This window comes from Coccinella septempunctata, chromosome 2, assembly GCF_907165205.1.
Source record: "Coccinella septempunctata chromosome 2, icCocSept1.1, whole genome shotgun sequence".
NCBI lineage: Eukaryota > Metazoa > Arthropoda > Insecta > Coleoptera > Coccinellidae > Coccinella > Coccinella septempunctata.
In genome coordinates, this window is record NC_058190.1 from 14,695,308 (window position 1) to 14,720,861 (window position 25,554).

The following is a 25,554-nucleotide window of genomic DNA, read 5'->3' on the forward strand; positions in this document are numbered from 1 at the left end:
TAGTTATTCATTATTATTAGGTACCCGAAATCTTTTATGGATAGAGGAACATTGGCCTTTTGAAAATAAACAATTACATCATATACTTATTTTGTAGTTTGTAGTTTGAGTTGACAAATATATCTACTGAAAATGAACTTATCGAACAAGTTATACAAATTGAATTCTTAATCTTCCGAACAGGGTACAGTCATTCCAGTTTACGCTAGTGTAGTAGATTTGTTGAAGTGAATCTTAATCTTTCGCTGATAACTGATAGATATTCAAATCCTTTATTAGAAGATATTACAAGAAGAAAAACAGTTCATCAGGTGGATAAAATACAAACCGAATGAACTCAGTCGTTATATCTGAAACACCAATCACCTTGAGTTATAATCAAATCATGAAATACTAATGAAAAATTCATCTAATATTGAACGGAAGAAATGAATTCCAAACCAAGAGGTCGTTCGAAACAGATGCTAATTTTCTGGCATTTCAATCAATGTAGCAGAAATGAAAAATGGCTGAGAAACCCTTCAAGTTTTTCAGTTATTCGAATATCCTATCTACATAAGTGATGGATCGAATTGCAAATTCAGCATTTGGGGTTATTGCTTTCAAAGGGAGTTCCAGATGACTCCGGGTTTGCATTGAATTGCGGATCCATTGCTTGAACGTCTAAGAAGCTTCAGTTCAATTCTCGGCCTTCTGAAATGAAAATTTTTTGGATGAGCTTTCACGGCAGTTTTTGAATATACCAGGTGTGAATGAATATGGTGATTTCTTGTCAAAAAATAGTGTGGGTCTTTTTTGAGTGACCCTCTAAATATGGCAGTTTTTTCTTTTTGAAACCAGAAACTAATAAAAATGAAATTCTGCGATAGCGAGTGGGTAATGAAAAAATTCATAATTCATAAGGTCAGTAAGTAAATTTATAAGAATATAATTTCAGCCTATTCGACTCACAAGAAATCACATGAGACTTGTTGGTTCAAATTGAATCAGGCTATTAAAAATTAATTTTACATGGTATATAATGTGAATTAGGGAAAAAAAGCTTGCTGCATAAATTTAAGGGCTGGCTTTTTCCACCCCTTGCAATATAGGGGAACACCAACTCAATTTTTTTGATTGCTTTCTTGCTCCCATAGAATGTCTGCCAATTTAATTTCTGTCAGTTCCTGGTTTCTAAGAAAAAATCAAAAATTGCTTCGCAGCTGCCAAATTCTGGAAGCAAAAACCACACTGCTTTTAACCAACCACCCCTTAAATTTTTTAGCAGCTATTCATTTACACGCTTCAGTTTAGTTTATATGCACAGTTTGACGAAACTTGATCGCAGAGTCAAGAACTCAACTGTGGGATCTGTACCGATGCGATGTATTTACAATCAATTATTCTCTTTTCAAGTGAAAAAAAAGGCAGACATAATTCCCCCTATCAAAAAAAAAACAAAAAAAAAATATCTGATGGTATACACTATGTCTTTGACTTCTACATATATTATCATATTATAACATATTATCCTGATTCTCCCTAGGTACCGAAGTACCCATTAGTTAGAAGCTTTGTAATCTTGTACGAGTTTATTCCTCTGATAGAACTCAAGACTTTCTCTAAAATATTACTGCAGATCCAGTTCCATTGCAATATCGTATCATCTTCCTATCGTACAATATACAGAGTGTATTTAAAGTTAAGGCTTTTTTAACACAAGGTGGATCTGGTCAAATTGAAGTGTTTCACCAAAAATCACGACAAAGTTGAAAACAAAATTGAAAATGATTACTGAAATAGATCCTAATACGAGCCTGGATTCTTTGTTTTCTGAAATATTGAAAAAACTTATCTCCTGATGCCTGACTCAACCATATGGTTTTCTAAAAGATATTGACGTGTTCGATTTTTATGTGGGAATGAAAATAGAAACTTAGGATTACCGAATTTTTCATATTCTTCAATAACTTACACGATTTTATGAAATGGCTTATTCCGATACCAACTGACAGAAAAAGACTTAGGATACAATTGTAAAAAATGGAATATTAGTTCAAAATCTCACTAATAAAATTCGTCTGAATGAATAATGGGCATCACAATCTCCCAACAATCGTCATAAAAATGGAATAAAATAGGGTAACAGTAATAGCAACAGGCAACAACATAAGCAATAATCTGTCTCCATTTTCTACATTTTTTTCATCCTAGATTGCACAATACAACAATTCTTTCACGTGACCTGATGCAACTAATAAGATAAACTCGGAAGTACAGAATCATTTATTGTCCAGCCATATGCATGTTTTGTTTCGTTCTTTCGATGCCGGAACACAATCCCATACTTCAAATTTGATGAAATTTTGTCGAACTTCTAGGGGTTGTAGCTCAGCCATCTTGAATATTTTATATAGACAATTTTTGGTGAAATGACTTAATGTGATGACTTGGCAAACAGCCTGTATTATAAGTTCATTGATTATCTTTGAATTATTTTCAAATTTTATGGTTATAAATAATCAATTCAAAAATGTCGTTGTGATGGATATCATTTATTTTTCAGAACTATATGCATGAAATAATCACGTAGGTATGTATATTTGTCTGAATTGGGTGAACCTATATAATTTCCACTACAAATAAAACATGCGTTTAAATGAGTCGTTGTCAAGTAGACCATTGAATTTGAATGGTTGGCTCATTTTCTGGGTTGAATGTAGTTCCTAACTTTTATTACCACATCTTTCGCAAAATAAAACTATTATAGCATGAAGATGACATTAATCTTGCTTTTTGATATCCATCTTTGAAAATTGTCCTTCAACATTCCGTCTTAAGTATAGGTGACACATTCATGCTTTTTTTTATAACGTTATTTTTCCAAGGATACCGACTATAGAATACAGGCGTAGCAGCAATAAATCAAGGAATTAATGTTTACTTTAACGAGCTAGTGTAAGCAAATATACAGATGGTCCCGAAATTGAGTTGAACAAAATTTAATGGTACTTATTCTACCTCTGAAAATTGAAAAGAGACATCATATGAAGAGAGCATTTTCAATTTCTTCAGAAACTTATGGGGAAAAATAAATAAGTGCATGAAACATTTTTCTTCCGAATTTTAATTCCAATTTCAAATTAAATCATTTTGATTTGAAGTATTTCACTCTGAGTTGCTCATGTTTCATCATGATTCATCTTCAAGAAATGTTTTTATTTCCTACTTCCCAAAATATGCCGACAAGAGTCAAAACATACCAAAAGTCTATAGATCAGAAAGAAATTGTAAGGTAAAAAATTTTTATGAACATGAATATATAACAATTAAAAAAAGCGCAAACTGGATGCAAGGAATTTACTACTAATTGAGAATCTATTTTATTTCATCAACATGTGTACAAAAAGCTTATTTTCTCATGATATTCATTTCTATTTCAGTGAAACCACTCTGGGTGAAGCTCATCGGAGAAAATAAGCCATTATCAGCCGATAACACTTACGAGCTCAGCTGCGAAGTAGTGGGTTCCCGACCTGTACCGACCATAACTTGGTGGAAGGGGAGTATACAGATGAAAAACACCAGGGAAACGGTGAGATTAATTGGATCAGTAGTGTCTTTTTCTATTAGAAATAATGGACCGGGACTTCCCTTTCGTACTCGCCGCGTCGTTTATCGATCGCAGAATTCTATTTATTTCATTTGTCAACCGCTATAATACATCAATCTCGTCAACAACAATCACTCTATACATAGAGTTTTTCCTGCAGATCCATTTGAAAAATTCCAATTTTCAATCTTGATAATTTCTTTTTGGTTACAATTGTTAGTTTCAAGAAACAAGTTTTAGTTTGTGGGAAAGTAATGTCTTTGACTCTACTCGATCTTGGAATTTCTTCATAACAACCTATTATAATTATTCAATAATACTATTTCGCGATCAATCTGCTTGTATTTATTCTGGATGAAGAAATTTCTTTCCCTTCAGCTCGAATTCAAAATAGATAGGATGTTTATGAATTTTAGCAAAATCTAAATCATGGTCATATTAGATCACTAAAGATATTTATATGGATTACTCAAGGCCTGCTTTATGTCGATAATTCTTAGCGAATATGCACATTCTCATGTGGAGCAGTATAATGGACACCATTATTTCAGAAATCCAACTTTTTATGGAGGTAACATAGGTTCTTTTGTACCCTATCAAATAGGCTATTTATTTTAGAGTTATTTAACTCTAAAATCAACATTTTCAGTCTATGGTACCCTACCTCAATGAAAAGTTGGATTTCCGAAATAATGGTGTCCATAATACTGCTCCATATAAGAATGTGCATACTCGCTAAGAATTATATTGCCAAAGAAGCAGGCCTTGAGAGTCAAAATGCAGCCTAATTTCTGGTTACCGAATATAACTGATGCTCTTTGTCTCTTCATAAACTTTTTAGGGTTTTCACTCCCAATCTCTGAAACAAAATCAATTAAAAATGAAATCAACGATTTGCTCCTGCGTAAATTCTTGCACTAATTTGTCAGGAGCAAATTAACTAGAAAAAATTGTTGCCTGACAATGATCTCAAAATAAATAACGTTGAAATTATAATTCTCAGTTGTAACGTTTCGGAGTCTATATCAGACTCCTTCATCAGACGAAAACTCTATTTTTGAAAATCTTCTGAATTGTGGCTTTTGTTTGACATTAATTGTCAACACACAGAAACAGAGACTGCATAGAAACGTTGATTCATTTAATTTTGAAATTAGCGGATGACAGTTCCTTCTTTAGTAAATTGATCCAAATATGATCTATTCCTACCGAACAATTTGCCAAATTATTATCCTGATCCAACAGAATACACGTAGACTCTTTAATTTTTCGTTTAAAATGGTCTGGTTCCGTCATTAAAATTTTAGCGTTGTCCCAATCCATCATGTGGTCTCCCGTATTAGAACAAATGTGATCTGCGATTTGTGATCGATTAATTTCTCTATTTTTGATATTATTTTTATGTTCGCGTTTTCTTATTTCTAGAGGTCTGGATGTTTCACCTGTATAAGTTTTACCACAAATACAGGGTATGTTGTAAATCCATTTTATTGATTTTTGTTTTTCGTTCAAAGGTTTAGTTTTTGTTAATATAGATCTTAAATCATTTTGCGTTTTAAAAACAGTTCGTATGTTGAACTTCGAACCGATTCTTCTTATTTTTTCTGAAAGGCCATTAACATAAGGAATTACATTCAACAAATTTGATTGTTCTTGACGGTTTGTTGGTTGTTCCTGATCATTATTACGATTTTGGTTAGTCATTTTTCTCTCTAATTTTAATATTGTTTTTTCAATAAAATTTTTCGGGTATTGATTATCCCTAAGAAAATGTTTAATGAAATCAACTTCATTATTTCTAATTTCGGGTGTAGATGAAATTAAATTAGCTCTATCATAAAGTGTTTTAATGATACCTCTTTTGACACTTACTTGGTGATTGGAATAAAAATTCAAATATCTATTAGTATGTGTCTTTTTTCGGTATACGCTCGTTTCAAAATAATTCGAAAACTTTTTTATTGAAACATCTAGGAATGAAATTTTGTTATCCTGCTCTAATTCCACTGTGAATTTTATTGTAGGTTCTTTGTTGTTAATATGATCAAAAAAATTCTCTAGTTCATCTCTACCATGTTGCCAATTCACAATATTAAATTTAGAGAGAAAAATGACTAACCAAAATCGTAATAATGATCAGGAACAACCAACAAACCGTCAAGAACAATCAAATTTGTTGAATGTAATTCCTTATGTTAATGGCCTTTCAGAAAAAATAAGAAGAATCGGTTCGAAGTTCAACATACGAACTGTTTTTAAAACGCAAAATGATTTGAGATCTATATTAACAAAAACTAAACCTTTGAACGAAAAACAAAAATCAAAAAATTGTATTTACAACATACCCTGTATTTGTGGTAAAACTTATACAGGTGAAACGTCCAGACCTCTAGAAATAAGAAAACGCGAATATAAAAATAATATTAAAAATAGAGAAATTAATCGATCACAAATCGCAGATCACATTTGTTCTAATACGGGAGACCACATGATGGATTGGGACAACACTAAAATTTTAATGACGGAACCAGACCATTTTAAACGAAAAATTAAAGAGTCTACGTGTATTCTGTTGGATCAGGATAATAATTTGGCAAATTGTTCGGTAGGAATATATCATATTTGGATCAATTTACTGAAGAAGGAACTGTCATCCGGTAATTTCAAAATTAAATGAATCAACGTTTCTATGCAGTCTCTGTTTCTGTGTGTTGACAATTAATGTCAAACAAAAGCCACAATTCAGAAGATTTTCAAAAATAGAGTTTTCGTCTGATGAAGGAGTCTGATATAGACTCCGAAACGTTACAACTGAGAATTATAATTTCAACGTTATTTATTTTGAGTTCATTGTCAGGCAACAATTTTTTCTAGTTAATTTGCTCCTGACAAATTAGTGCAAGAATTTACGCAGGAGCAAATCGTTGATTTCATTTTTAATTGATTTTGTTTCAGAGATTGGGAGTGAAAACCCTAAAAAGTTTATGAAGAGATGCAGAATCCTCCCAGAATAAATTTCAATCGATATCTGATGCTCTTTGGTTTACAAATATGGCCACGTAAATATTTGCACTAAATTATTAGGACTTATATTCAGAACTAATTGATCAGCATTAAAAATTGAAACAATTATTTTCTAAAAACTAAAACAAATGTTTTAGTGAACTAGACTCTAGTCTAGTTCAAAATTCAAAATATATTCGATGGTTTCGATTCAGTGTGTTTTTCTCAGTACCAACCCGAATTTCGGGTTGGTCAAAATTTTACTGAATGGGCTATTACCAATATAATTTCTTCATTTCACAGCCGCCTGAGATGTCAAAAATTCTTGAATATAGTATGTATGATAGTAGTATCTCTATAAATAGAGAACACTTATGGAGACGCGTATTTATACAATAACAGAATATTCTTTGCTCCGCTAGGAGGACAGAATGTGTTTAAATTTCATAGCAAAATCAAATCTTTCCGAAATGGCTGACATATTTCACAATTTATATGATCAGAATATTTATCTTGCTTCAGAAATGAAGCTCACATGATCCATCAAATAAAGGATCATAAACATCGTGAACAAATTCAGGATATCAATCTCTAATTTAGGGATATCTCATTTCAATTATCTGATTATAATGGTTATGAAACGAGAAATTAAAAAACTTTTTTATTGCTTAGACATAGAACTTATAGATATAGATTTGAATCACTGAACTATACTCAAAATGGAAAGCGCACAGCAGTAGATACGAGCGAGCCGAGAGAGATAGTCAATAGAGTGTCGGGCCTTTTTGTCTGCCAGGGCCGTAGTAAGAGAGCCATGCCCCTGAACTTTTATTCCGATTTTTCCATATAGTAAATATTTTTCAATGATAACGATTTTATGACCTTTTTATTGTGTTATCAACTCCAAATTGAGTACCAGAATAATCTTTATTACTTTTTATTATTCTTCACAATAACACCATTGTTTCTTTCACAAATATTCTCTTTTTTTTATTTCGTATCTGCATCCCCTTTTCACGTCTCTTTTAGGTTATCACTATCAAATCGGTATAAATAGCAAAGGTCATGAGCATATATATATTCAAGGCTCTTTTCTCGTAAACATAAAAGAAAATGCAAATTCATGGCTGGATGGAAGGAACCAGACTATCAAAATTATTATGCCTCGCAATTATTGACATCCAATTCCATCATATCAACAAGAGAACATGCCAAAATTACGAGAGCTCACCACACCAGCATATCAACTTATTACATAAGATAACGAATAGAAAATAGTGCCTCGAATTTTAATAAAATATTATATTTTACGAACAAAAAAACAAGGAAAACGGAATTAGTTCCTTTTCTCTGTTAGACGGTTTTGAGTGCTGTGGCGGGAATCACAAATCTGGACCCTTTTCTCATCGATTGAGGAAATTGTAATCCGAAAATGGAAATCGACAATTATAGGTAACGGAAAATTCGATGTATATTATTTTTTTATTTAAGCTTATCAAAGTCCTAACAATGAAATGAAAACTATTTAGGTGAAAATCTGGGCAGAAATCACTGATTTGAATGTTCCTAAAATAATTAATTTTTGTTTTTTCTCAAACTTAGCGTAGAAATTACTTTGTGATGGCTTTCATTCCACTAATTTTCAATTCTGAGAAAAAAAAAATGATTTTGATTTTCTTGTTTAAAAGATAGTGGGAATGTTCATTTCCATATTCCCATCAGATTGTATGTACATCGCCATGCTTATATAGGATAAAAGCATCAAGAAAGATCAAGTGAATGATTTATGGAAACAATAAGATCTCAGGTATTTGTCTCAACAGCATCAATAAAAAATGTTTGGTACAGCACCGTGGTCTTCGTTCCTATGATAAATTGTTGAATGACTCCCTGTTGGCACGAATACATATAATGGTATTTTGTTGGCGCTTTATGATCCTCAGGAATTGCCATCATCCACCTTTTCTTCCTCCCTGATTTTTTTCAATGGGAAACTGAAATTTACAAGAAGTAACTCTTATATTTTATAAATATTAACCTAGCCTTATCACCTACGGAAAGTAACACTCCCTTCAAGACTCGATTCACACTTGCATGATTCAATACAGCACGTTTTCACCATTTTTATGAACATAATGATAATTATTTTATTCGTGACAGTAGTACGATACTGTCCAAGCCGTTTCCATAGTAATGAAATCAGTTATTGGAGGAGAGGAAATGATTGGCTAAAATTCATTTGCGAGGATAGATGATCCTCCTAAGAAACCCATCTCTCTCGGCTTGCATGTATTTATTACCGGGCGCTTTCCATTTTGATTATAGTTCAGTGATTTGAATACTCTCCACCATATTAAATTGTTCAATCATTTATCACCTGCTATGAAATCTTTCAATTCAAAACTGTTCTTAAAAGAAATCATGAACCTTCTTTTAGTTAAAGGTTACTATTCTGTACAAGAATATTTGTCTAATTCTTTGGTTCAGTAATTCATGTTGTTGTTTATCATTGCTGTTTTGCTCTCATTTTGACCTCTCCTATGCACCATGTTTGTATCTCAAAGGATCAAATAAAATGCATTATTATTATTATTATTTGGAGTCGGACAGATCCTGCAGATCTGTAGGAAAAGACAGGATTATTGTATAGTATCAGGAGGCGGACATTTTCAACAATTCTTGTAATTTGGAGAGCTTTCCCATGTAACGAAATTTATTATTGGATTGCTTTACTCTAGTGTTTTTTTAAAATAACAAACAGTTTTTCATCATTCACTGAAAAGTGAAAAAAAGAAAAAACGCAGAGACTCTTATTGTTCTCAATAGTAGAAATTAATTTCATTCAGGAAAAAAGCACTGGTTCACAACTCTTCAAAAAAATATGAAAGTTGATAACATTAGGCACGCCACTGCAGTTGCTGAAGACGTGGTACCCATCGTGAAATAGTCACCTCAATAAGTTTTTCATTTTACCACTTTATCATTTTACGTTCAAACATCCCAAGCCGTTCCTAAAATACCAGGGAATTCGTTATTTATTTGGAATACATTCAACGCCCTGTATCTTAGAAACGAAACATTTCCGGACAAAGGCCGTAAGGTCATTTCCGACTACAAATAGCTCCGAGAACAATATCCTGAATGAGTTCGCAATGTTTATGAAACAGCCTTTATATGTATTTCCAATTCGATTTATATTAAACGAACCAGTGTGTTTATTAAAGTTTTCACAAACTTCCCCAATTTCTATATAGGTTAATTGACATTGTATATTTAATTCTGTATTTCTTCTCGCACACTATCGTGCTGGGGTTCATTTGTTCCTCTGTTGGATATCACTTCATTGGAAGTTTCTGTTCTTATTTCAATCTCTTCTCAGTTGGTTGTCTCTTGGTCCACTTCTGTAAATTCTTATTCTTCCTCTGGATTGTAGTCTACTAGTCTCCTGAGTTCTAGATGTTCCTTCGCCGTTTCAAATGATTATATTGAATAATGATGATCTTAGAAAGGTAGGGAACTGGATTTGCACGGTCCCGCTCCCAAGAATTGGCGGTTCCCCTCTACTCCAGATTCTTAAATCGACACAATTTTCAAGCGACAAGCATAAAACTACAATTAGCTTTCCAGGTTACACTCTGCTCCCCTAAATCCTGAATATCTAGTATAGGTTGACTTTCATGATGCAGATCGATCAAGTATGTATTTCTGTGTACCTAGAATTAAAACTCCATAAATTATTATCTGAAAATAATAATTTTAATGATCTAAGACTTCTTGCTAGCTTCAAAATAGTCCATTCATAGTCATTCAAATCTGCCGGAGTGGAAAATTATTTTCAACTTTGGGCGTTCATGTTTTGTGATCGTAAGTCTATTCCTTTCAGCCTTTTTCGCTAGCATTGAACACCCCGATAAGAATACTTTACGATATTGCGAGATCAGTTGCAGAATTCACTGCGAAAATCGAGTCCTATATCGTTCAGATTTATTGTTGCGGTGGGGTTGCGTATATGTACAGGTTTGGATCTAGATTACGTGACGGATGTATTTTTGTTCAGATCCAGTGTAGGGGTATTGTTTCCGGGACTTCCCAATGAATTGTATTCCTTTTTAAGGAGATTGATATCAAGTTGCTAGTTTTCGATTAGCTCAGGTACCACACTGGTTGTTATTGAATTGGTTAGAATTTTAACTGAAACAATTCCATAAAGAATTTTTTTCATATCTTCTCAAACCTGTTGAAAAACGGTCCGGAACATACCTCATTCCTCAACTGTTATCGGAGCAAAATTTTTAACATAGAAAAAATTAGACTGTTTCAAACTGTCTTCAAAAAGGGAAGAATTAGTATTGTGAAAAAAATTAACGTCCTGTCTGTCTTTGTTCATTTCGAACATGGAAATATTATTATCAAAGATTAAAGAGTTATATTTTTGATAATTGGTTGAGGTCAGGGATGAAGGAAATCAATTAGATGATTCTGCCGACGTTTCGATTATATTTAAATAATCTTCAGGGCTCTGAAAGAGCAATACAAGGACATTACACAACAATGCAGAATGTCTAACTCAAACAAAAATCAAAAATCAGGGATCCCGAACTTGAAGGATCACTAACTTCGAATAACCGTCCAAAAGTATAAACATATATACATATATAGGAAACTTTACTGACAATCTGAATGAAATAAAATGAATCAACAATAAATAGATAAATAGATATAGGCAGGCAATGAACAAGTAATTATCAAAAAAAAAATTTAATTAAAAAAAAATAATTGAATATTTTTAATTAAAAAAAAAATTATTGATTACTTGTTCATTGCCTGCCTATATCTATCTATCTATCTATTTATTGTTGATTCATTTTATTTCATTCAGATTGTCAGTAAAGTTTCCTATATATGTATATATGTTTATACTTTTGGATGGATATTCAAAGTTAGTGATCCTTCAAGTTCGGGATCCCTGATTTTTTATTTTTGTTTGAGTTAGCCATTTTGTATTGTTGTGTAATGTACTTGTATTGCTCTTTCAGAGCCTCGAAGATGATTTAAATATAATCGAAACCTCGCCAGAATCTTTATCTAATTGATTTCCTTCATCCCTGACCTCAACCAATTATCAAAAATATATCAATTTGAAGGTCATTAAACTAATATTGTCAATATAGAGTTACTATAATCTTTGATTATTATTATATTATATCTGTCAAGAAATCTTTCGGGGTCCTAGTTCTCAGTACCGAATAAAAATGTTGTCTCACAGTATTTTCAGATTTTTGCACAATATCAATTTGATCTGTTTTCAGTACTTTCTGGGTCTGTTCAGAAACATTCACGATGTAAGGTATTTTATAAAAAATGTTGATGCCATCATTAGCCCTCTGATAAGAGCGAGAATTCACATCACTTAAATCTTTTTCAAGAAACTTAATATATAGTCGTTTTCTCTTAGAATATCAGTTATCTTTCTTAGGTTTTCTTCGTGAAACCTCGGATGGGTTAGGCAAAGTGCTACGTTTTAAATTATCAATAATATTAAGCTTTTGAGAACAAGTATGCTGAGAATTAAACTTGAGGACCCTGTTAGAAGATGTCGGTTTACTGTACCAATTGAATTCAAGACAAGATGACCCCCGTGCCTAATCATTAGCGTATCAAGGAATGAGATCTGACCACAACTCTCCACTCCAATAGTGAATTGCTATGTATGGAATTGAAAGCAGCATTTCATCTATTTTGTCATTAGTATGGAAGTATGGATGTGATTATGTCGTCAACATCCCTTTCAAAAAATAAGTTACCCATACCTATTCCGAAAATTTGCTTATAAAAAATATTATTAAAATTAAAGTAGCTGTTCCCAACACAAAGCGAGAACAATTCAACAAATTCGTCTTCTTTCCTGTTGTCTAAATTATTTTTTCATGACGTGAAAAGAGGAGTAAAAATAAGTAAGCAATAATAGCACTTCATCGACAAACTATGTCACAAGCCCTTCAAATACAGGTTTTCAATTTTTCTAGTTTCCAAATTCCCTCACACGATTAATCATGTTTCGATCTAATGGAAACGAAAGATGATAACTCCGCCATCTCGAATATTTCATAGGAGGAATTTTTGGTGAATTTCTTAATTAAGATTCTGTCGAAAAAAGACACCTTCAAAAACGTATACTATATGAGTGATATATCAACGCGAGATTGCGTTGAAGTTGAAATGAAATACTGTTTGCCTTCACGATTTTTCCAATTCCGCTCTGTTGAAAAGATACAGGCCGTTGAAGATCAATAAATAAATATCATTTTGAGTTATATCTCACACAAGATTTTCGGATTATGGTTTTTCTTTCATGTGATATTCTCCGAATACAAAATTCCACCCACATCTTGCAATTTCTTCACTAAGAGCATTAGATACCTTAAAAATACCCAAAAATCATAAGATCTCAACTCCCAAAAGTAAGTTGGACTCTCATTAATGAATATTTGACTATTTTGAAACATATCAGTATTCTTAATATTTTCTCTTATTCGTTCTCTTTCGTTTTGGAGTAATGTGATATTCAAAAATAAAAAATATCTGTGGAATTCGACAAATTGGACACGTTGGCTGAAAGCAACTCTGTTTTAAAGATCCACAGATGTGTAGTGTCATAGATTTAGCCTGTTATTTAGGAGCGAATTTTCCAGTGGTGGTATAGCTCATTATAAAATCCTAAAATGATAGAAACATTTTTCCGCCCTCCTAATGCTCGGCTCCTAGAGGAAGGGGCTTTCAATCTGTTCCATATATATTAACCATATACCATACTATATTCCCATACCCCCGAAGTCGAAAATTATGGCATCTTTCATTTGTACGTACTCTCGGCAGCTCATTGACAGGCTATCGTGATGATGTTTTCGTTACGTTATCATCGAATAGCTATCACGTCAAACGCGAAGAACGGAATGGTCAAAATATTGCCCGAGCTGCAACCCCAGAAAAGTAAATCGACCGCGGAATAGAAAATTATCGTGGTGTTATGTTACCCAATAATCCTTTAGGGGGCAGTGATGTGCCCGCAGATAACTGAATTCATCCGTGCGGAATACAGTGAATGAATGGCGATTACGAAACATTCAGTATTTGTGGGGTTCACTTGGTCATCCTGTTATTTTACATATAATAAAAGAGAATCTAGACCGATTACGGGGACTTTATAATGGCCGTATTATGCCTGTTTCATAACGATAACTCAACTGTACAATATTTTGTAGAACCAAAAATTCAAGAAAGTATATCTAATTTGAATAATTTATAGATAGATAGATAGATATAAAGAAGCTATTGTGAAAATTAAGAAATAATTTCGTATTTCGCCATTAATCTATAAATTTAATAGGTGGGCTGGAAACAATAACCAATGCTTGAAATATAATGTGCCATAGTGCCACTGGATTTAAAGTACTTTCAATTGGGAATGGTGATCTCACATTCGAACAAATGAAACCATGATTCAAATAACGGAGACACGTTGAAAAATAGTCAAATTTTATTTTTTCCATTTCGAAGTCTTTCCGATATCACATGTATCTTTCGTTAAATCATTATATTCTTCTCCTTCCTACTGTCAGAGGATCAAATAATTAGTATCAAAAAATAAGAATGAGTTTAAACCTTGATGTAACTGATGAGTTTTTATTGAACATGAATTTACAAACACTTGACTCACACTGCGAAAAGAATTTAATGTGAAAATTCAGATAGTTTTCTGGATGAGTATTTTGGTATGATTTGGGATAATATACATATTATACTAAAGAATTATAATAATGATTATAATTCTCTCTAATTCAAGTTGTATGAAACATGAAAAAATTTTCTAGTTGTTGTGAGTATACGACTGTTCTCTATAAGTTTGACTGTCTTCAACGATTTGTTTATTATTCTCAGAATAAAATGCCATAACAATAATGACATCAACTAGTTCATCATCGATTCCGATACTGTAATGTGCTCAAAGATATATGGAATATATTGAATATAATACATTTTCAAATCACAGGAGTCTTGGCATTCTAGCTGCGGAATTTATCTTCAAATGCTGAACTGATCTGGTCGATACTTAGTGAAGATTTATAATGGAACTAGAAACTAAGTCACAATTTAAAAGAACCATTTATCCCTTTATTTTCGAGAATTTAAGGCACGAATTACTGAATTATTCCGCTTCTTGTTCCCTTGTTCGAGTTTATGTGTTTGCTATTTGTTAACCTCTTGTGTTTATATGAAGAAGATTGACAATATATTTATACACAGTTCGGTAATAGTGTTGAGAGAGCTGCTTATCAATTGATTGAACATATTCTATGGCATGTCGTTTTCCTTCACCTTAGCCAAAGATTGTTTAATTACGCAATTTTCAAACTTACCACTTGAGATTAAGACCAAGTTTGTAAAAATAGTTAATACATTTATTTTATGTATTGTCGGTGTGGAGATAGATTAAATGATTGTGTTTTTTCGTATTTAAATTGACAAGTAAGTGATGAATTTTCAAGAAAAGAACTTGTATTAATTTTTCAATATTATAGAGGTACTGAGGATGGCGATTAGCTGAAAGCGCTCTACCTGATAATGAAACACGATTGACAATACTTGGAGTACGTTTTTGTTTAATACCTATTATCACATGATTTTAACTAGGACTAGTAGTAAGTATTATTGCCATTATCTTGACCCATCGAAAGATCCGTATGGTGGTTGAAAAACTTATTCTAGTGAAAAGCATCTAATGCAGGTTCATATTTTTCAAGATGGAAAATAGACAAGAGAAAAACGCTAAAAACACCATGTTTGTATCTATCACAAACTACGAAACTCTCACTATGTAGGTTAATGTCGAATAGAAATTTAGTGGTTTAATTTTGTTTGTGAGTTTTCATCTCCATTCTGTAGGCCATAAAATTAACAATAGCAGTTGGCAGGTTCATGTAGAAACTTTTCAATGAGTTCTCTTGCCGTAATTGAAATGATGGTTGCTGTAAACTGAAGCTACCAACTTGACTCCATGGCACCCACTTCGTTAATTACTAGACCAAGATGTTGGTGAACCGAGATAAATTCATCATATTTCACGTCTTGCTTGTTAGCCTTTGAATCCAACAGCATTGGTGTAGGTAATATACCCAAGATAGGTATAAAGAGAGAAGTTGAAATTTCGCTTCATTTGTGCATCCTCGTTTTAGGTTATTTAAATAATTAAACGACATATTGACTTTTAAAAACATTTTTGTTGTTAGGTTTGGGTACTTATAGTTGCAATAGGCTGTAGTTTATTCATTAATTCATTGAACAAGGTTATATGAATGGGCTAATATACAATACAATAGCGACATTTTCAAAGGTAGCAGAAATATTCTGTTGATGAAATACGTACGGTATCAGGAATATTATTTTTCATGATGGGAATATAAAGATATTGTAATATTCTGATTTGAACATATCATAAAAACAATAGAAAATGTGTGCCAGTCAAACAAAAAACAGATCTTTCATTAGTTTTTTTCGCTCTTCTCAAATTTCTATTTAAATTTATTAAATATCATATACCGTGTGATATTTCTCACCTGACTAGGTAAATTGAAATTTTTGAATACGGGCCTGCAATTTGTTAATTTCTTGTTAATTTTTTGTGCTGATGGTGAATGCCTATAGGAACAAGCTTGTGAAATATCAGCGAAAAATTTACCATATTAACGAAGATGTGTGAGTTTATAGATTGAGCATTTTTTTATAAATCACCCTATATCTCCGAAACGAACACCCTTATGGGACATTTGAAACCCAAATTCTAATTTAGTTCGAGGTCCTCTATCTCCACTTAGCCGTTGTCCCTTACGTCACCACTCACCCTGTATTTTCTGCGTTTTTCTCATGGGGAAGTCGAAACTACAGAGTGAGAACTATATATAAACCTTGTTTGAAATTACCTCTTCATTGAAGAAAACAGAAGATCATCCGAAAACCATGTGTACATATTATTCCTTATCGATTTTTCTTATATCCTGTACCTACATATGAAAAACTAGTCTTTATAAAACATTCTGTATATCGAGAAATGACCGAAGCCGTCATGGAACAGCCTGTATAAGATTTTCATAACGTTATTAGTTATTACATTACATATGATTTCATCATGCAAGGAGAGTTGAATAATACCAAAGAACAACCTGTATAAATAACAATCACATTCATCATAAATGTACGAACAGTATTACGAAAGCAAAACCTTTTATCAATCCCTCTGTATATGGAGAAATAATCCATGTCGTCATAGATCACCGTGTGCATCTAGCCTGTATCGGTTCCGAAGTAAATAAAATTTCGACTTTGAAGTCAAAATTACGACTCTCGTAGAACTGGTGTTCGATAGTTATTTATCTATAATTTTTGTTTTCTGCTTCTTTATCTTTCTATATCTTGAATAAGGTATTAAGTTTCCTCATTTGTTTGAGAAACTTATTATGTTTAAAATGGTCTGAATCTATTGTTGTGAATTCTACTGCGTGGAGTCTATGTCTATTCTAATTCGGAGTGAATGTAAAATAAATAAATATTTATTTAAGTATTCCTTTTACTAAACTGAATTTCACGTTCATCCATATTAATGAATCTACCAATTCACCGACTTACGCTGCAGGAAATTCATTATTAGTTTTTAGTTGGAATTAAACTATTATTACACTGAGTTAAAAACTACAAATATTAAATTGATATGGCCGATACTTGATAAATATCCATAATTGAACTTGAAACAGATTTTCACAAAATGAATTTTTGAACCACGACACATTTTCACCTTCACCCACCTGAAAACTCTGTTGTGAAAAGCGAAACACGTGCCGTGATTTTAAAAACTCATTTTGAGAAAATCGTATATTCTGTTTCAAGTTTAAATATTTACACGTTTAGAAGCCGTCTAACTTGAACAATTGATGTGTTGGTTGAAAGAAGCATTAACTCAACCTGTTGAGTTAAGTTACCAGGTTTTTAACCGTCTCGGGGTTTCGCAAAAATTAGTTAGACCAATCGCTATCGTAATACTGGAAGTGCGGCATATACTTATGAGCATGACAGAGCAAGAGCTACAACTGTTCCACAAGATCGGCTAATACGGTTATCTGCACAACGTAATCCCTTCTTCACAGCATCTTGAACAAGCAGCTCATTCCTGCAAGCTACCGGTACTATAGTTCAGTAAGGTATCGTGATTTGATTGAAAACCCTATTATTGTGCCCTTTGTGGCAGCCATCGGCGACAGTTTTATGTCAATTGATGATTATACTCGTCCAACCGGGTCAGAATTGTCAATGACCGCATATAAATGCTAGGTTTATACTGAATGGATTGGCCCTCTGCCTCTCCAAACCAAGATTGTATTGAACATGTTATAGCGATTACACCGCTTACCTGACCCACCGCAGACGTTACAACAGCTAGTCAATGCTTTGACGGACATTCGGCAAAACATACCTCGATGTTTGATAACTCGAGGTCTGAAACAACCAAAATACCAGGACCTTATTTTCTAGGTCAAACGCTGAAAGGATGAATTATTGAAAATTTCCAACTGACTGATTCGGTTTTTTTTTTTTGGTGTAGCAGGGAGAAAATCTGCAAAACAGACGAACACACCCTCTGCTGAGGGGGAACAGTGTGGGGATTCTCACTCTCTGAGCTCGAGACCCACTAAAAACCCTTAACTGCTTCTTCATAGGTTCCGGGCATTTTGCCTATTAACCAGTTGACTTTTATGGTTTCTGGACTCTCACACGATCATAGTCGTGTTGATAGTTGTATGCTGCCTATAGCTTTTATAGGTTAAGCTCTTCTTTGGTTACATTTAAATCCTTAACTGATCTCTCGGTCTTCGGTGGTAGGTTCTTGACCTTCTAGCTTCTTCCGTTGGATCGTAGTCGACTAATCTTCGTAGTTCCTCATTTGGATGTTGTTTGGCTTTGTCGAATATCCTTTCCGCCTTTCTCTTCATAAATTCTGTAACTGGTTCCCATTCCAAGTCCTTGTAGATTTGTTTGTTCCTAACCAACCAGGGTACGTCTATCGCCATTCTAAGGAGTTTATTCGCAGTGGCCTGTATTCTCTTGATGTGGGTCTTGGCTGCGAAGCCCCATGCCGCCGATCCATATGTGAGTTGTGGTCGCGCAATAGTTTTAATCATCGTCAACTTGATGTTCTTATTCATATGACTTCTTCTGCCTATGAGTGGATAGAGTTTACTCATTGCGGCTTTTGTTTTATCAACAGCACAGTTGATGTGGTTTTTCCATGTAAGTCCTCTGTCAAGCGTCACTCCTAGGTATGTTGCTTCATTTTTCCATTCAACCTCTTCTCCATCAACTTTAAGGGTTTTCTTCCATCCTCAATCTTCTCTTTTGCAGTAATATTGCTTGAGTCTTTCTTCCATTGATTTGGATTTTCCATTTGATGCACCATTTGAGTAATTCATCTATGGCCTCCTGCAGTCTCCGGTGTATGATCTCTGGGCGTCGATGTCTGAACGCTATTCCTGTGTCATCTGCGTACAAGGTGAGCATATTTCTAGCATTCTTCGGGATATCATAAACGTATATTACGTAAAGCAGAGGTCCAAGTACCGATCCTTGAGGCACTCCCGCTTCCAATTGTCTGGTTTGAGAGGTTGCTCCATCTATCTTCACATAAAAGTTTCTATTCCTCAGATAGTTCCTTATAATCTTGCATAGCTTGGTCGAATATCCTGCTTTTTTCATCTTGTAGATTAGGCCTTCGTGCCATACTCTATCAAAAGCTCTCTCGATATCCATCAGAACTAATCCTGTGGCCTGTTTGGTCTGCATTCCTTCGGTGACGTATTCCTTGAGCCGTAGTAATTGGAGTTCAGTCGAGTGTTCTCGTCGAAATCCAAATTGTTCGGGTGGAATTATCTTCAACATTTCTGTTTCCTCATTCAGTCTACTGATTCGGTTCGGAAAACGGTAAATATAAATATTTGAGTTTCGTAATATCCGCCGTTTAGCCAGATCCGATTGGTTCATATAAACAAGAAGAAATGACTTAGCGACTGGTAAACGGATTTGTGGTGGTGGTGCTTAACACAGCCATCCACACAGTGAACGAGAAGCCGTAACGAATGTGCCGATAAATATCCAGTTTTCAGTTAATAACTCACCTGAGCTGCACCTATGACACAGGGCTTAGGTACTTCTTGTTTGTTCCTCTGCTCTCTGAATTTTTACTGTTATGGTGTGTTCGGACGAATTACTTTCTGAATATACTGAAATAACAAGAGATGACGGCAGTATGTATAGGAGATTACCCTTCTCGAAACCAAATAACGGGACTAAGAAACTTTCAATAATCGCATGACGGTAGCATCTGAAGGTATCCCAAATGCTTGATTCTGGCTGTTTTTCGTACTTTTAGGTCTGAGAACGAGAATGTTGTAGGGACTCTCCATCTAGATTTTCATCAAAATTCCGTAAGTGAAAAGCGTTTTCCTTTACATCTATAAGTTTTGGAGATTGGTCCATATTTGGATATTTTGTCATTTTCCAAAGTGTTACTTGAAATTCTTTCATTTTGTATCTTGAAGGCGTTCCAAAGTTATTTTAACGGCCGGTTTCATAATCAAATTTGAAGTCACTTCAAGCTTGAAGCTTCCTTTAATGTCATTTTAACGGCCGGTTTCATAATCAAACCTAAAGTCCCTTTAATTATAAAGCTTCCTTTAACCCTACTAAAAATGACAGTAAAGGAAGCTTTAAGCTTAAAGTGACTTTAAATTGTATTATGCAACTGAACGGTACTACGGTTAAAGGAAGCTTTAAAATTAAAGTGACTTTAGGTTTGATTATGAAACCGGCTGTTAGTCATTTTAGCTTCCGTAGCTTGGTGGTTAGAAGCGCCGGCTCAGTATTTCGCGACCGCAAGGTACCGAGTTTGATCCCGGGTTAGAGAAGGAATTTTCTACGGACCACCATTCACTGTTGGGTTCAAATTAACAGGGCTGTACCTAGGGGGGCGTCAGGACACATTAACCAAGCCTACACAGAACACAACTGAGTTTCCGAACTGGTACAAGCCACAGAGCTTTTGAGGGGCACTTCGCTACCTATGGAGAATCAGGATAATATGAATATGAATATGAAATGTAATTTTTTTTTGTTCACTTCTAAATGATTCACAATATTGAATTTATTTTGAAATTTGCAGTTCTGAGCCAAATACCAGAATAGTATATATGGAATTATATGCTTTTTAAGTTTCGCCGCAAGGGTAGTGCCGCAATAGTTGTGACCAAAAACATTTGCGATGTTCATCCATTAAACCTTCAAATTGTTTTTTCATGTTCAGTTCCGATGATTTCGATCTCTCTGACTGCTATCGATTAGGAAGACCAACGACATCAGACTACGATATGCTAATGGCAGAAGTCGAAGCAAATCCATGTTCAACACTCGAAGAACGGTCAAACGCCCTTAACCAACCTTGGTCGACCATACAGGAACATTTGAAACAGATTGGGATAATAATAGTGTTATGGTTTCGGAAATAAAGTCAAGTTTCCATGAATGTGGAGGTTTTCAGCGTACGTAGAATTACTGCCAAGTGAGATTCCAAAAACATTGAAAACTGAAATTCAGGCGTTTATTTCATTTAAAAAAATGTTTAATATTATTCCTTTGAAGATGCTGATGTTGTATTATTTGCGGAACTATCTGCAAGTTCTCTCAACGGCCTGATCACATTGTCGATAGAGCTCCATTAGAATAACCGTGATTTCTATCTATTTTTCACAAAAATACCTTGCTAATTTGATTTGACAAACACAATCACTAACTTGTATGAATGAGACAAACACCTTCAGTCGAGATTTCAATGATTTCAGATTCTCACGAAATTAACGTGGCATTCTACAGTAGCAACAGAAGCTAATATAAATCTCAAAGTAGAAGGTATGCAAATCTCCTAAAATTATACAATCTTCATATTTCCGCTTTAGAATGAATCAAAGAGTACGACTCAAATAAATTAATACTTTTTGAATATGTCGGCATTATCACACCATAAACTGATAATATCCCATGAGACTTAAAAAGTTCGCAATGATTCTGTTTAATCTTTGATACATCGACAGTGCCTTCTTGTAAGCCATATTTTTGAATGGAATTCAATTAAATAAATTAATTCATGAGTCAACGTAGAAATATTTTAAATCTGAACAGAGTTTTCAGGCTACTAGTGAAGAGCAAAACGAACAGATGTGTTTATATCTAACCCTTCTCTCTGAAGAATCTACTAAGCTAGAAAGAGAGGAAATTGCCCAACCAACGAAATCGACCAATTTATCGAAATACCTTCTTCGAAAAGACGAGATAATGACAATTGTAGCCGAATCAGGAACTGGATAAACAGTTCTCCAAAAGATTGAATCACATACTCGATGAATCCCGACTATGGCCAGTCTAAATGTGAACATTTCCATCTGGTCAAGTAGAAAATTGTATTTTCCACCGGATCCACTCTAACAAGATGAATGAACAGAGTATCCCATTAGATAGACCCACAGTTTCAGTGAGATAGTATAATGTAGAACCGAGCTATAAGTATGATACGTAATCGAACATTTAGTCATGTTTCTATAAACTGTAGGTAATTTCTTTCGAATGTAAGAAGGAAATGACGTTATGCGGTAATACCATTACCATTTTCTGACTTGGCTATTCAGGAACCATCCAACCTGAGTAATTTTATTAGTTGGGGAAGTTTATGAATAACGGTTATTGCATATTTCGGGCTAAATAACCTCGAAAAGATTGCAGGGATCTTTGCGGTTTTGGCCGTAAAATGAGAATATTTCCGAATATTTAGGTGATGAAATATTCCACTCAATGCGATGAAAACATTAACTGAGCTATTCTGAAGCAATACCGATACCTATATATATTTCAACTTAAGTCATTTTCAGATCATTTTTTATCTTATGAGACTTTCACGTACCTGAAAATTTTTCTAACTAGCATTCCAACGAAAGTTACACTTGCATAGTGTCCCAAATAGAACAGCAGCTTCAATTTAGGCATCGAGTGATACATCGTCTCTATTCTTTTTTTTAATTTGAATGATTATGTGAAGGAATTATTCAACAATATTTCATTGTAAAAGTAACAACAGTGAATGCTCATACTCTTCGTCTAGCCAATCGAGAAAATCGCAATCCCCTATCATTGAAGATGAGGGAAATACCCAAAATAGTCATCCGTATATAATAAAAATAAAATAATAATTGGAAAATCTTTAGATACAGAATTCGAATTTTCAGAAGTTTATGGAAATTAGGCTAAACCAATTTTTGTCAAAAATAAAATATTGAGTGTAACTATTAATTTTTTTTTTTCGTTTCATTTCTCAGGGGCTCTGTTCTCACATATCTAACAGGCTATTCTCGCATGAGACACCAGTAAATTTTAGAGCTGTAATCGCTAGATTTCACTGGTCAATTTTGTAGTATCGGATCCAGATCTTCCCAGTAGACATTTCAGAATCAGTTCACTTTCCAGACTATTAAATGGGACAAAAGTCATGAAAACGTTTCAGTAAAATGCTTGATATTTTTTGAAAATCTGAATTCTAGTGGCTTATGGCTGAAAATTATGAACCAGAATTGACGAAAGATATTCTTTCTAAAGTATTATGAGATGTTAGTTTACTTCTACTCATTCAATCTTTTTTCAAATATTACAAATGAATATATTACGAAAACAAAAAGACAAAACGGATAACTTTTCCAATTTCATGTGGATATGGAATCACGAATATCTCCCGAAAGCGAAATCCTTATTGTTCGAAGGGCTTCAAAGTGACGTCTAATGTAAAGCCATAGCGGGTTATATGGCTCTGTAGGGTACTGGGTCAAAAGCGAATGGAAATCTTAAATAGATTCCATTCCACAGCAAAGTATTCCACTCGACTGTTCTAATAGCGCATTTCTCCTTTGACATTCCATCGAAGTCAAGAACACAAACCCGATGTTTCTGAATTATTTATGACTCGGCGTTCAAGCTTGGATTATACTGTACATTCTTGGAAATAACAAAAATACGCAAGACACCCACAGTAGGAACTGAATATCTAAAATAAATTTCAAGAACGTCACGCTCGAGACCCCTAGCGAAGCGCAAACATTGCAAATACTGTTTCCTCAGCAAATATTTGACGATATCTCCAATAATATCGAAACCTGGACTCCTAAAGCCAATATGAAACATCCAGAGTAGCAATCATTACTGACGTCCTGATTGATTTATCGGAAGGGGAAATTTTCTGATTGAAAAATTGGATTGACTTAGATAAACGACTTCCAACGCTTGGTGGAAAAATGGTTTTCCCCTATTTTACCGGTGTTCATAGCCACCTTGTAGGTAAAGATTTCTTTTGAAATTATTCCATCTAATCAATTCAATATTCCGAATAAAACAGAAATCTCCATTTCGTTAGGGATAGATGACATTTTTTATTTCGTGATAAATATACAGTCTCTGGCCAAATTATTAGACGCACCAGTGATTCGATGCAAAATCTCAATTGAAAACGCTTTAAAAATTGGTTTTTGAATATTGAATTATTAAATTGAATACACATATATGTTCAATTTACTTCTTCTTACAATGGTTTTCACATAATATGTCATATTCAATTAAGAATATATTGATTCATTAATGTATCGACATATGTAGTTGGAAATGAAATTCTAATATTTTGTTGAGCCACCTTTTGCCGCTATGCATGAGAGCTTTAATTCTTCGCGGTATACTATCAATGCAAGATTGTACGTTTTGGTGCATTTATGGATGGAACACATAAAATATAAATGTAAAACGGAACAAAATAATGAAATTCCTAGCTGAAAATCTGGAAATATTAAATTCAACTGTTTTGCTTTTTTCTTGGGTATCACAAGTAAACATAATCCGATTATTCCGTCTATTCAGTAGCAAGTGTGAAACCTTTTGGAATAGATAAAGAGACGTAGAAGTTTTCAAATTTATTCACAGAATAAGTTCTATGAAGTTTTTTTTTAAAGCGCTTCAAAAATAGAAACACTCAGTGAAAATTCTTTAATTCTAACCGCTTTCGAGCAGTTTCATTGAGCTGTTAGTAGTAGGTTCAGTTTCTGTCGAAAAAAATCGATAAAAAACCTAAAATTTTCTAACAAATCTTCAAAACTCAATATCTCTTTAGCGGTCAAGTTTCGGTTACCATATTGTAGAACCAAATCCATCTGAAATGACCTGAATAATAACGTCCTTTAATATTCAGTACGACTTTCCCTGTAACCCTGTATAAACATTTCCCAGAAGACCCACGCAAAAATAGGAAAACCTCAGGTTATAAAAAGCGGTAATCCTAGTTTGAAGAGATTGGGAAGAGAATTCAGACTGACCCTTTTTATATGAAACACTTAAACGTAACGAGTTGAATGGTTTTAATTATATCAGCCGAGTCCGAATCATTAGGGACCCCTAATTGTTTGGTTTTATGTTTTTTTTATATTACTGTTCGTCGGAATGGTTAGTTCCTCTTTCTCCCAGATGTAGACTCCTGATTATACAATTACCTCGTGGCTTACCTGAATCTTGATCCCTTATCGATTAAGAACCTAACAAGGATGATTTACCGGTTCCCTTTGCCATAACTTCATTATAAGACCGAGGAAAGAAATACCCCAGATAATTGAAGGAAAGGAGCAAAACGTGCTTGAAGGAAACAAAGAAAATTAGTCGATTCCTAACGTTCAGTATCGTTTTCGATAAGGGAAATCTTCGATTTGAAATCATTTTCTTCAAGTGAATTTGTATAGGAAATCATTTCCTTTCATCTCGAATATAAGTATAGATTCGTTTCTATAAAT

The 25,554-nt window shown here is 33.8% G+C and overlaps 1 protein-coding gene across 3 annotated transcripts in view; it reads left to right on the top strand.

Moving 5' to 3' along the window:
* LOC123306664 (nephrin-like) overlaps positions 1 to 25,554 on the top strand; it is a 721,736-nt gene that overhangs the window by 509,739 nt on the left and 186,443 nt on the right. For all 3 annotated transcript variants that reach the window (XM_044888766.1, XM_044888768.1, XM_044888767.1), the window contains one exon: positions 3,423 to 3,574. In XM_044888766.1, the coding sequence (XP_044744701.1) occupies positions 3,423 to 3,574 (152 nt within the window). The remainder of the gene's footprint in view (positions 1 to 3,422; positions 3,575 to 25,554) is intronic.